This window comes from Hemitrygon akajei, chromosome 19 (genome assembly GCF_048418815.1).
Source record: "Hemitrygon akajei chromosome 19, sHemAka1.3, whole genome shotgun sequence".
Classification (NCBI taxonomy): domain Eukaryota; kingdom Metazoa; phylum Chordata; class Chondrichthyes; order Myliobatiformes; family Dasyatidae; genus Hemitrygon; species Hemitrygon akajei.
The window spans coordinates 52907980-52921989 of NC_133142.1; the positions used below are offsets into that span (position 1 = coordinate 52907980).

The 14010-nt window shown below is 47.1% G+C and overlaps 1 protein-coding gene across 3 annotated transcripts in view; it reads left to right on the forward strand.

The window, feature by feature from the left end:
• srgap3 (SLIT-ROBO Rho GTPase activating protein 3) overlaps positions 1-14010 on the forward strand; it is a 275811-nt gene that overhangs the window by 143285 nt on the left and 118516 nt on the right. For all 3 annotated transcript variants that reach the window (XM_073072508.1, XM_073072507.1, XM_073072509.1), the window contains exon 4: positions 9888-9950. In XM_073072508.1, coding sequence (XP_072928609.1) covers positions 9888-9950 — 63 coding nt within the window. The remainder of the gene's footprint in view (positions 1-9887; positions 9951-14010) is intronic.

A 14010-nucleotide genomic window follows, 5' to 3' on the forward strand; every position in this document is an offset into this window, starting at 1 on the left:
TTACAAGATGACAGTCAGCAGCCAAGGCTCATCACTGTCAACTCCGTCCTGCGGTGATTAAATCAGTTCCACCATCTCAGCCATACACAGATGAGTTAACACAGTACAGACCAGAGATGGGAGCTAGCTATTTTTGGTATGTAAGATTTGATATCAGAGTAGAGTCCTTTACAGAAGGAGCCATCATTTGATTAATGGATTTAGTAACAACTTCAGTAAGTTAGTGTTGCAACAGTATTAAGAGCTATTCCAGTTTCTATTCCCAGTGCATTAGACAGAATGTTGTGAGGTGTGATCAACAGACATCAGAGGGCTGTGTGTGTGCAAGTGTATGTGTGATGCAGATGAGCCACTGTCTAACCTGGAGTTGGCTGAGCGGGTGGGATCTCATTCTTGTCGCCCACTGTTACGTGTGCACGGAGCAAGAGTGGCTACAGAGTCGTAGGAGTTAACATTTTTACTGAGTCACGTTAGTAATGGTACACGCTGGGAAACTTACAGTTTGAGAATAACGAACCAAGCACGCCAGGACAAAAAGCAAGTGCATTCAAAACCCGTACGAGAAAAGAGGAAGCCCATTGATTCACCGCACGATCAATTGGCCAGATGTGCACTTGCCACATTCTTGCAATTGATCTGATATGTTTATATCAGCTGCATTCTTTTGCATACAGCAAGCAAAGCCCACTCTGAGAACCAGTCAGTGCCATTCAGGCAAGTTATCACAGACAGATTCGTTCTGCTACTGTTCAATCCAGAAAAACACAGTGCTGGAGGAACTCAGCAGGTCAGGCAGCGTCTACAGAAGGGAATAAACAACTGATACTTTGGGCCAAGGCCCTTCATTAGGACTGGAAAGGAAGGGGACAGAAGCCTGAATAAGAAAGTGCTGGGGGGCAGTGAGGGGAACAAGTACCAGCTGGCAGGTGATAGGTGAAACCAGCTGATGGGGAAGGTGAGTGGGGAGGGGGAGGAGGAGGATGAAGTGAAAAGTTGGAAGGTGATTGGTGAAAAAGGTAAAGGACTGAAGGAGAAGTTTCCTGATAGGAGAGGAGAGTGGACCGTGGGAGACAACAAAGGAGGAGGGACACCTGAAGGAGGTGAATGGCAGGTGAGGAGAAGAGAAGGGGCAAAAGGGGAGCCAGAATGGATAATGGGAGAAGGGGGAAGGGGGAAGGAGGAGGGAGGAAATATTACCATTAGAGAAGATTGATGTTCTGGCCATGAGATTGGAGGCTACCCAGATGGAATAAGAGGTGTTGCTCCTCCAACCTGAGAGTGGCCTCATCGTGGTAGTAGAGGAGGTCATGGTCCAACATGTCAGCATGGGGATGGAAAGTAAAATTAAAATGGGTTGCCACTGGGAAAACCTGCCTTTTGTGGTGGACAGAGCGAAGGTACTCGACAAAGCAGACCCCCAGTCTATGTCCGGTCTCACCAATGTAGATGAAACTATAAACTACAGTAGACAACCCTGACAGACCTGTTCACCTCAGCTGGTTCTGAGTTACCAGGACCTTTGTATTGAAAAGCAGAATTCCTCCCCATTGTCTAAAGAGTGGCAATCAATGACATAGACTACCTTGGAAGCAACTTAGAACTCCATTTACCATCGGGTGTGAAGACTTTGTCACCAGAGGAAAGTACTGTGCTTGTTGTCCAGAACACCAGGACTTTGGTGATCAGTGGGGAATGTTAGCATCAACTCACCAGATGCTCCTGCCAACCCCTCTGCTTTCCTACACTTCTCATTTCTTCATGCCAGTAGCTCTGAGGTTTTGGCGGTTTACTGCGACTCTTCAGATTCATGACTGTGATAATACATGACTTCGGTTCCATGAAACTGCACATTTAGCTGCACACCCTTCCCAAATTGTGTGCGGTTCTGGTCACCTACCTACAGGAAAGCTTTCAATAAGATTGAAAGAGGACAGACAAAATTTACAGGGGTTTTGCCAGGTCTGGAGAACATCAGTTACAGGGAAAGGTTGAATGGGTTAGGTCTCTGTTCCCTGGGGTACAAGAGATTGAAGGGAGATCTGATAGAGGTATACAAAATTATGAGGGGTATAGATAGGGTACATGCAAACAGACATTTTCCACTGAGGTTAGGTGAGACTGGAACTAGAGGTCATAGGTTAAGGGTGAAAGGTGAAATGTTTAAGGGGAACATGAGAGTGTGGACTGAACTGCCAGTGGAAGTGGGAGGTGCGGGTTTGATCGCAACATTTATGAACATGGATGGATGGGATATGGAGGGGTATGGTCCAGGTGTGGGTCAATGGAGCAAGGCAGAATAATGTTTCAGCATAGACTAGATGGGCCAGAGGGACAGTTTCAGTGCTGTACTGCTCGATGACAAGGTCTAAACTGAAGATAGGAGTCCTGCCAAGATTGACCAGATGTTTATGAAGCTTAGCATGATTGTAAAACTTGTGAGTGAGTGTGTTGTAGGTTGGCTCTGGTGCATTATGCTTCATGTTCATATTGACTGGGAGCACTCTTTGTGTGGACTCACACGGGTGAACATGTAGCAGAGCCCACGATATAGTCTAAAAGAGAGCAGCTGAGAACATTTGCAGAGGAGGTAAGGAGAGGCATTAGTAAGGAGAAGGTTGATATGCCTCAGTCCGAGATTCAGATTAATGGCTTGTTGCCGTGAAGTTTAATGAATGCCATTCACTCATTCAATGTGCCACTTATAGCTCTCGTAAACCCATCTGATAGGCACGTTTACGATTTGCTGTCTGCAGATAAACTCTCAGAGAACTTTGAAAAGGCTCAGCAGAGAGCAGGACATTTCGACGTGATCAGACAGCTTGCTTGCAAACATTGCTTCGAGCTACTGATAGTGATGGAGCTTATTCTATCAAGGTATTATGGTAATTCCTGTCCCTAAAGGTGTCTCATTACCATGCCTTGCTCTACTTGGGTTGGTAATGTACGCCCCAGGGTCACTAATAATCTATTGACTGATTCAAATGATCCTGCTGTTGTAAAGACACACACAAAATGCTGGTGGAACATTCCTGCTGTGTTCCACCAGCATTTTGTGTGTGTTGTTGTTTGAATTTCCAGCATCTGCAGATTTCCTCGTGTCTGCTGTTGTAAAGTGTCGTTTGTGTTAACAACTAACACAACCTAAGGATGTGCTGGGGAGGGTCGACAAGTGTCACCACACCCGGGGCCAGTGCAGGATGCCCACAGTACTCAGCACAACACAAGCAGAGAAAGAATATGTGTACTGGTGAAGAAACAATGGCAGAAATATCCCAGAGTCTGAATGTATCGATCAAACCCTGACACCGGGACACTGGGGATGAGTTCATGGTGCGTGTAAGAGATGTTTTTCCAAATCAATATGTTATGGGGTCAACCAAGAGAAGGCAACGTTCAGTCTAGTGTAGTTCAACAAAAACAGTCACACAGGAGGTACAAAAGCCTCACGCCACCAGGTTCAGGAACAGCTACCATCCTACAGCCATTAGGTTCTTGAACTGACTTGCACAATCCTAACCGGATCTCAGTAATGGCTCACTACAGACCAGCTTTTGCACCACCATGATTGTGTCGCTATTTTGCACAAAGGTCTTGTTTTTGCAGACTTTTTTACGTCTCTCCTCTCTGTCTTCTACCATTTCTAGTATGTTATCTATGATGCAAGTTCTCCATTACCCCCCTACCTCACTGTTCCTGTGCACATGACAATGAACTTGACCATTGATATGACCATGAATCTGATATTTAAGGGAGCTCATGGACGAGTCCAAAAACGTAGCAGTCATTGTAAATTGTCTTGTGATTAGGCTAGGGTTAAATCAGGGGTAGCTGGTGGTGCGGCTCGAAGGGCCAGAAGGACTTGTTCCATAAATAAATACTGATCATTATATGATTATAGAATTTATATGAAGACTGAAACTGATTTAATTCAGTCTGAATCAGTCTGAATTTTAAACAAAAACTATATAAGTATGAGATATGATTCAGCTATGGCAGACTGAGAAATTACATTGTAGGGCATGACTGTTAGCAAGCATGGGCTGATATTTAAGACACAAACAAGTGAAAATCTGCAGATTCTGGAAATCCGAACAATGCACACAAACTCATGAGTTCTGACAGCATCGTGTGTGTGTGTGTGTTGTTGCTATTTAATAGTTTCCAAGGAATATATAACTATTTAAGGCACAAAACCCCGAAGGGAAAATTAAAGGTTGTATCATATAAAAGGAAAAGGCTTGTTAAGAGTCATGGAGGGCAATAGTGCAGAAACAGACCCTTCAGCCCATCTAATCCATGCCAACCATCTTTACACTAATTCTGAACTAACCCATTTTATCCTGCCCACTTCCCATCAAATGCTTCCCAGGTTCTATCTCTCACCCACACACAAGGGCTAATTCACAGTGGTTAGATTTATCAACCAACCTGCACATTCTTGGGGAAACCCATCTGGTCGTACAGATTCCACACGGGAGGTCAAGGTTGACCCCCAGCCTTCGGAGCGGTGAGGCAGCACTACTGGCTATGCCTCTGTGTCACTTTGTGGTGCAGGCTTACCTTTATCCAAAGAAAAAGCAGTGGACCTGAGGGCTGGGAACATTCCAGAATTCAGCAAAGGATGAACAAGCAATTGATAAGGACAGGGAAAGCAGAAGATGAGAGATTAGGAAGAATCATGGGAAACAGACTGCAAAAACTTCCATCAATAAATGTCAAAGAAAATATTAACTGATATGGGTCCGTGAGACAGGGGAACTTATACTGAGGAACCAAATAATAGCAAAGAATTAAATATTTTGTATCTTCACAAATGGAGACATCAAAGCCTCCCAATGAATGACAACAGATCCATATTTAATGCAAAACTGAAAGGAATTATAATTAATAAGAACAATATTTCGAGCAAATTAATGGGACCAAAAGGCAATAAATCCTCAGAATCTGGTGAGCTGTGCCTAGGTTTTGAAAGAGGTGAGTGGGTGCACGGGTTGTTTAGATATTCTACAGAGTGGAAGATAAGTAGGTTTACTTTTGTCACATGTACTGAGGTAATGTGTTTGGCATGCCATCCACACAGATCTTTTCACCTCATCAGTACCTGGAGTTCAGCAACAACAGAATGCAAATGTGGTGTTACAGTTAGAGAGAAAGTGCATTGCAGGTAGTCAATGAGGTGCAAGGCCATGATGAGGTAAATTGTGAGGTCAGAAGTCCATCCTATGATAAAAGATGTCCACTCAATAGTCTCTGGCAATACAGTACATGCTTTCAGGCTTTCGTGTCTTCTGCCCAGTGGGTGGGGGCAGAATATCTGGGGGGAGGGATCTTTGACTATGTTGGTTGCTTTACCAAGCCAACAAGAGGCATAGGCAGAGATAATAAATGTTATGCCCACTTCCTGAGAAGGGAGGAAGAGATAAACTATAAACCAGTTAACCTGAAATATCTCAGTAGTTGGAAATACTAGAATCTGTAATTAGGAATATGGTAATAGGACACTTAGAAAATAATAACAGAACTGGCAGAGGAAAGTGGATCCATGTTTGACAAATCTGTTGGAATTTTTTTAGAAAATTGTAACAGCAAAATTAATAAAAGGTGAACTTGGACTTTCAGAAGGCATTTGATAAAGTGCCGCAAAAATGATTATTAAGCAAACATAGAGCATGAAATTGGGGATTACAAACTGTCCCTAGTTAATGAATGCCTGCCTATGGACTCCCCTACGTACGAGCAAGCTTTAAAGATCTAAAGATTCGCTTTATTTGTCATAAGTACATCAAAACATACAGTTATATGTGTCACGTATCATATCAAATCAGCAATGGTTGTGTCAGGCAGCCGGCAAGTGTTCACATGCTTCTGGCACCAACGTAGCTTACCCACAACTCACTAACACCTCCCTAACCATACGTCTTTGGAATGTGGGAGGAAACCAGAGCACCCAGAGGAAACCTACATGGCCATGGGGAGAATGTAGAAAATCCTCACAGACAGAGGCGGGAATTGAACCCCAATCAGTAATCACTGGCATTGTAATAACATTACACAAACCGCTATACTATCATGCTGTTTCTCCCCCCCCCCCCCCATAATATCATTAAATTCAAAAATCTGATGTACAACCATATCAACGGTTTTTGATTTGGAGCAAGAAAGCCGCGAGTGAACGGCTGATTTCCGGAGTAAAGGCAGTTTTATTGCTCAGGGTGAAAGAGAGGCAAGACTGCGCAGGCGCGTGACGTCAGCCAGTAGAGCACAAAAGGTTTAAAAAGAAGACCGCCATATCCAGTGGGCAGCATTCGGAGCGGGCAACGGAGTGAGAGGCAGCAGAGTGGTAGGGCTTTGGCTCAACGGGCTTAGGCGGTAATGGGATAAGGCGAGGTAGGTTTACCTGTGTTAATTGTGGAAAGGAAGTAGTATGTGTGTGAGGCCAGTGTTCTGTGCACGGTGTCAGATGTGGGAGGTCCTGGAGTCTCCCAGCCTCCCGTACGGCCATTTCTGCACCAGGTGTGTCGAGCTGCAGCTCCTAAGGAACCGAGTTAGGGAACTGGAGATGTAGCTCGATGACCTTCACCTGGTCAGGGAGAGCGGAGAGGTGATAGAGAGGAGTTATAGGCAGGTGGTCACACCGGGGCCACGGGAGATGAACAAGTGGGTCACAGTCAGGAGGGGGGAGGGAAAGAGTCAGGTACCAGAGAGTACCCCTGTGGCTGTCTTCCTTGACAATAAGTACTCCTGTTTGAGTACTGTTGGGGGGGGGGGGGGAACAGCCTACCTGGGGGAAGCAACAGTGGCCGTGCCTCTGGTACAGAGTCTGGTCCTGTGGCTCAGAATGGTAGGGAAGGGAAGAGGATGGTAGCAGTGATAGGGGACTCTATAGTTAGGGGGACAGACAGGCGATTCTGTGGACTCAGGAAAGAAGCACAGATGGTAGTTTGTCTTCCAGGTATCAGGGTCCATGGTGTTTCTGGTCATGTTCACAATATCCTGAAGTGGGAAGGTGAACAGCTAGAGGCCGTGGTACATATTGGTACAAACGACATAGGTAGGAAAAGGGAGGAGGTCCTGAAAACAGACTACAGGGAGTTAGGAAGGAAGTTGAGAAGAAGGACCACAAAGGTAGTAATCTCAGGATTACTGCCTGTGCCTCATGACAGTGAGAATAGGAATAGAATGAGGTTGTGGATAAGTGAGTGGGTGAGGAATTGGAGCAGGGGGCAGGGATTCAGATTTCTGACGGTTCTCAAAGCAAGAAAAACTAAATACCTTATTAATAACACTTCTGTAAAAATTTTGGGGTAAACGATCAATGCAAACACTGAAGAGGTCAGTGAAGGCAAGGCTGACTCGAGGGTCGAGGTGTGTGGCTGTGAGAAAGCGAGTTTAAGACTTGTTTGAGGGATGTGGTCGGAGCGAGGTTGAGGCATGCTCGAGACAGACAGTCTACCTAAATCAAAGGCAAAGATGGATTGATCGAAGCACCGGGCCAATTTGGAAAGGTGAGGGACGGGTTGTGGGCTCCAGGCCCAGAGTGTATCGATGAGTCAGGGCCTGGGTCTTAGAGCAAGGAATGACCTGACGTTTGGCCGATTTAGACACCAGGCTGAATGGATTGAAGAGGCAAGGTGACAAGGTCCTGGGCCGGTTCTGCTCACGGCACCGCTCTTTGCTGCACTGACGCTGAGGCTGTGGGCCTGCTCCGGCTGCTCTCTCTGTGTCTGTGGACTCACTTCTGTTCTGAATGCTGTTTGATCGCATTTATTGCTTGCACAGTTTGTTTTTTTTTAATCTCTCTGTGCACGTTGAGTGTTTGTCATTTTTTAATGGTTTCTTTTGGGTTTCTTGTTTTGTGGTTGCCCGTAAGGAGACAAATGGCAGGATTGTATAATGTATACATACTTTGTTAACAAATGTACTTTGAACTTTGAAACATTGTCTGCCTACTCCTCTCCGTAGATGCTGCCTAACTTGTTGAGTTCCTCCACCATTTTGTCCGTGTTCTCTGGATCTACAGCATCTACAGAATATCTTGTGTTTATGACATGGCTTCATATAAGCATCTTTCAACAGAAAAACATAAATTAAACACAAAGAAAAAACATAGATCAAAATAAAAACAAACAAAAACACAGAAAGATACCATGCATGTACAGTAAGAATTTAGGGGTCTTTATCAAGACAATATGGAACAAAGATGGGGGCATCGGTGAGGCAACGACTGGGTAATTGTGTACAGGGCTCCTCTCCCTACCTAGAAAGGATTTATTCCAGTGGATTGCTGTGAATGTTCCCCAGATTGATCTGTGTGACAGCAAGTTTGCCTGGTGTGGAGAGATTAACCAGACACTTTAGAAGGCGAGATGATCTCATTGAAGTGTACATTTCTACAGGCTTGACAGCAGAGGTCTGAAGTTCACGGTTCCCCTGGCTGGGATGTCCAGGACAAGATTGAAAATACTTTACTCAGTGTTTAATCAATACCGAGTGTATTTGATGGAGCGGTGTAGATGGGAGCTGTTACTCTGTGATGGAACTGACCTGAAATCAGTGGTCCTGTGTCACTATCACCAGTGCCTGAGTTAGCTGTCACTAACAAGGTTCAACATGCTAACAAGCAGAAACTGAACAGCAGGGAAAACCGTCAGTCTATCCTCCTTCTCTTGGTGGATGATGTTCCACCTTAATATTATGGGATACTATAGCTGCAGGCATTTGTCCAGGAGGTCCTGTACTAGAACTAGAGGTCATAGGTTAAGGGTGAAAGGTGAAATGTTTAAGAGGAACATGAGGTGATGAAAGTGCAGAACGAGAGCTGCCAGTGTAAATGGTGCATGCAGTTTAGATTTCAACATTTAAGAGAAGTACGTGGACAGGAAGGGTTTGGAGGGCAATGGTGCTGGTGCAGGTCAATGGCATTAGGCAGAGTAACAGTTTGGCATGGACTGGATAAGCTGAGAGTTCCATGTGTGTGCTGTAGCTCTCTACCACTCTATGGCCTTCTTCTGTAACTGCACTGTTAGTGATTGAGAGCCTGATTTGGGCTACAATCTGTTTGTGTAGTTATTAGCCTGAATTGGCACCTCCAAGATTGAATTAAGTTGCAGGATAATCTGCTTGAATTTAATTATATGATGTTGAGTATGGTTGAGGCAGGGAGTAATCAAATAACAACTGGAAATAAACTACTTCATAGACCTAACACCCTTCCACTCAAACATATGCACCCTTGCATTTTACTTCATGTCAAATAGGAAGGGAAACGTTGAGATGAATTGATGAGGAATGGAAAAGTGAACTTGCTGGCTCACAGTCAGTCTGTCCACACTCAGCGTCCTGGTGCAGGGGCACCAACGGGCAGAGAAAGCAAGAGGCTCAGGGTCCAGACAGGCAGAGTGTATGCTCAAAATGAGTCAAGAATTTTACACAAGACCGTTGGCATCTGTGGAATCTCATGGGTGAGGACTTTTTAACTGAGGCGTGAGGGGTGGCAGTAATATTTAGGAGATTTCAAGGATGATCGTTATCTGTAGAGCCTCGTGGGTTGGAGCTTTTTGTTGAAGATGTGGGTGATAGCATCTAAAACTTTCTACGGAAGGTAGACATAGAATCTCATGACTGAGGACTTTCCACAACTTCCATTTCTTTGAACCACTGTTGCTACCCCTCGCCCCCCAAGATCATCAAGGTAGGTGAGAGATTAAGGCTGGTGACAGCAGTCTAACATCACAAAGTGAGTTTGTCATCACAGACACAGGCACGTGTGCTTGTCTGCTGAATGCACCAAATTCTGCAGGTTAACGTCCTAGCCCCTGGCATGTCCTGGCTGTGGTGTCACAGAGAGGGTTGTGTTCAATTAACACTCTATTTCTCATTGTTTGCAGAGCAAGGAGATCGGCCAACAAATGCATGAGGAGCTGCTGAAGGTCACCAACGAGCTGTACACTGTGAGTATGGGCATATGGTGTTGTCTGCTCCGAGTCCAGTGTCATTCTAAAATGTTACTTGTCTTCTTTCTAGCTTCTGATGAGCCTTTCCTCCTTGTCAAGACACCATTGCCTGGTCACCCACACTGTAGAGTGTGGAAATCTTCACAACGACCCATTCTTGTGTTTTCTGCCCATCTAGAGCCTCTTCTCACACCCACAATCACAAGAAGGTTCAGGAACAGTTATTACCCTTCCACCATCAGGCTCCTGAACCAATGTGGATGACCACACTCACATCAACTTTGAACTGATTCCACAATGTACAGACTCATTTTTGAGGACTCAGTACCTCATGGTCTCAGTATTATTTATCTATTATTCCGTTTTTTATTTGGTTTTTTTTTGTATTTGCACAGTTTGTCTTCTTTTGCACATTTGGTTGTTTGTCAGTCTTTGGGTGTAGTTTTGTCATTGATTTTATTGTATCTCTTTGTTCTAATTTGAATGCCTGCAAGAAAATGAATCTCAGAGTAGAGGATGGTAACATATACCTACTTTGATATAAACTTACTTTGAACTGAACTCCTCTTCTGTGCCAGATCCCAAAATCCATCAAAACCACAATCTTTCCAAAATGTCCCTGCCTCCATTTTAAATACATACTTCCATTTCCTCTGTGATAAAGAACTTCAGAGATTCATCACACTCTGTGAGAAGAGAATTCTACAGAGCTCAGTTTTAAATGACCATCCCCTTATCTCATTACTGTGTCCCTGTATTCGGGACTGTCAAACTCGTGGAAACATTTTCGTGTCATGGTCCCGATCGTTTATTTCCCTATCTTGCTCCTAATTTCCATTGATTGTGTCACGGTTCTGACCATTTATTTCCCAATTATTTCTAATTGGCTTTGATGACAGCACACCTGGTTTCCATCAAGAACTACAGTATAAGAACACCAGCGTCACAACCACTAATCACCAGTTCGTTGGTCTTTTTCCTGTGAGATAACTATATTTCCCGACCGCTTAGAGCCATTTGTTCTAACTTTAGCTCCAGTTTCAAGGTTTACCTATGAGACTCCATCTCTCTTGAGTCAAGACTCCATGTCAAGTCTCTGAGTTAAGGCTCCGTGTCAAGGCTCCATATCAGGGCTCCTTGTCAAGATCCCTCCTGTTTGCTGTTCGGCGTTTACGCCCGTGTAAGGATCCAAACTGAATCTCCGTGCTTGTGTCCTGCACTTGGGTTCACTTCCTTCGCTCAGTGTAACAGAACAAACTGGCCAAAACTTGACCCAGCGGATACGAAGACCCTGCAGCAAGCCCTCGCCAGCCAGGGCTCCCTGCTGGGTCTGCACGATCAACTCCCCCGGACACGAAGACCCTGCAGCAAGCCCTCGCCAGCCAGGGCTCCCTGCTGGGTCTGCACGATCAACTCCCCCGGACACGAAGACCCTGCAGCAAGCCCTCGCCAGCCAGGGCTCCCTGCTGGGTCTGCACGACCAACTGCTCCGGACACAAAGACCCTGCAGCAAGCCCTCGCCAGCCAGGGCTGCCTGCTGGGTCTGCACGATCAACTCCCCCGGACACGAAGACCCTGCAGCAAGCCCTCGCCAGCCAGGGCTCCCTGCTGGGTCTGCACGATCAACTCCCCCGGACACGAAGACCCTGCAGCAAGCCCTCGCCAGCCAGGGCTCCCTGCTGGGTCTGCACGATCAACTCCCCCGGACACGAAGACCCTGCAGCAAGCCCTCGCCAGCCAGGGCTCCCTGCTGGGTCTGCACGATCAACTCCCCCGGACACGAAGACCCTGCAGCAAGCCCTCGCCAGCCAGGGCTCCCTGCTGGGTCTGCACGATCAACTCCCCCGGACACGAAGACCCTGCAGCAAGCCCTCGCCACCCAGGGCTCCCTGCTGGGTCTGCACCACTAACTCCCCTGGACACGAAGACCCTGCAGCAAGCCCTCGCCAGCCAAGGCTCCCTGCTGGGTCTGCACGATCAACTCCCCCGGACACGAAGACCCTGCAGCAAGCCCTCGCCAGCCAGGGCTCCCTGCTGGGTCTGCACGATCAACTCCCCCGGACACGAAGACCCTGCAGCAAGCCCTTGCCAGCCAGGGCTCCTTGCTGGGTCTGCACGACCAACTCCTCCGGGATGTTGTGGAGAACCTCCGTTCTCTGTCCACTAACATAACGAAGATCAGTGACCAGGTGGACCGTGTATCCACTCATCTTACCCCATCCACTCCTGGAACTCTGTCGAACCAGTCCAGACAGTCTGTAGTGGAAACCCCCTACGTGTCAGCAACACCCCCGCCAAGAGAGCCGCACATACCTGAACCGGAACACTACGCTGGGGATCTGGGGAAGTGCCGGGCCTTCCTTCTGCAATGCTCCTTGGTGTTCGATCAGCGGTCATCCACGTACGCCACGGATAAGTCAAAGGTAGCTTATATCATGGGGTTGTTGCGGGGAAGTGCCTTAGCGTGGACTACAGCTGTTTGGGACAATCAGCCGGTTATCTGCTCTTCATTCCCCACCTTTATCACAGAGATGAGAAAGATCTTTGACCACCCCGTCTGTAGTAAAGATGTCGTTAAGCGTCTACTCACCCTCCGTCAGGGCTCCCGCAGTGTCGCCGAGTATTCCGTGGAGTTCCGGACATTAGCGGCCGACCCGGGGCAAAATGATGAGGCACTCCAAGGGGTATTCCGGAATGGCCTCAGCAAAATAGTGAAGGACGAGTTGGCAGCGGGGGATGACACCGACAGCCTGGATTCATTGATCTCCCTAGCCACCAGGCTGGACAAACGTCTTCGAGAACGCCAGAGGGAGAGAACTGGTCGTCCACCACTTTACCATTTCCCACCAGCACAAGCCTCTCCTCTCCTCCAGCTCCTGGATTAGCTCCCAGCCCGGCCATTTCCACCAGCCCGGGAGAGGAACCAACGGAGCTGAGGCAGAACCGTCTTTCTCCCACAGAGCAGCTCCGGAGATTGAGATCGGGGGAGTCTCTCTATTGCAGCCAGTCCAGCCTGTTCCCTTTGGCCAAAAGGGAGGGCTCACCAGTAGAAAGGGGGATCCTGGTGAGCCACACAACATTCCCTTCTGTCCCTTGAACCCAGATGCAGATCCAAGTTACCTTAAGTAATAACCAACAGTCCCTGCCTCTGTCAGCTCTAGTGGACTCTAGCGCCGAGAGAAACCTGTTGGAGGAAGACATAGCCTCCCGGGCCAGAATTCCTTGGGAGCCATTGAGTACCCCTCTGGAAACCCGGGCACTGGATGGTAGACTTCTGGCCCGAGACACTCACTGTACACCACCCCTGTCTCTTATTCTCTCTGGGAACCATCGGGAACAGGTACAATTTAACCTAATTTCCTCTCCTTAAGCTCTTATCGTCTTGGGTACCCCTGGTTAAGCCGCCATAATTTCCACATTGATTGGTCCACTGGGAAGAGAGCCAGCTGGAGTCCGTTCTGTCACTCCACTTGTCTCCAGTCGGCCCTTTCCCCTGTAGAAGTCACCGCGACCTCGCCTGCCTCTGAAATCCTTGACTTATCCAAGCAGAGTACTACGATCTGGGGGAGGTGTTCAGCAAACAATGGGCTCTTTCCCTGCCTCCACACTGTCCTTATGATTGTGCTGTTGACCTTCTCCCTCTACCCACCAGTCAGCTGTATAACTTGTCCCGGCCAGAACAGGAGACAATGGAGACTTACTTAAATGAATCACTCGCAGCGGCATTATCCGATTCTCATCTTCCCCTGTTGGCACAGGTTTCTTCTTTGTGGGGAAGAAAGACAGTTCTCTGCATCCTTGCATTGACTACTAAGGCCTAAATAGCATAATCGTAAAGAACAAATACCCACTACCCCTCCTCAACTCTGTTTTTGAGCAACTTCACAGAGCCACCATCTTTTCCAAGTTGGACCTACGAAGTGCCTATCATCTGGTCAGGATAAGGGAGGGAGATGAGTGGAAAACAGCTTTTAACACACCTCACGGTCCCTTCAAATACCTGGTCATGCGATTCAGCCTCACTAATGCCCCCACCGTTTTCCAAGCCCTGATAAAC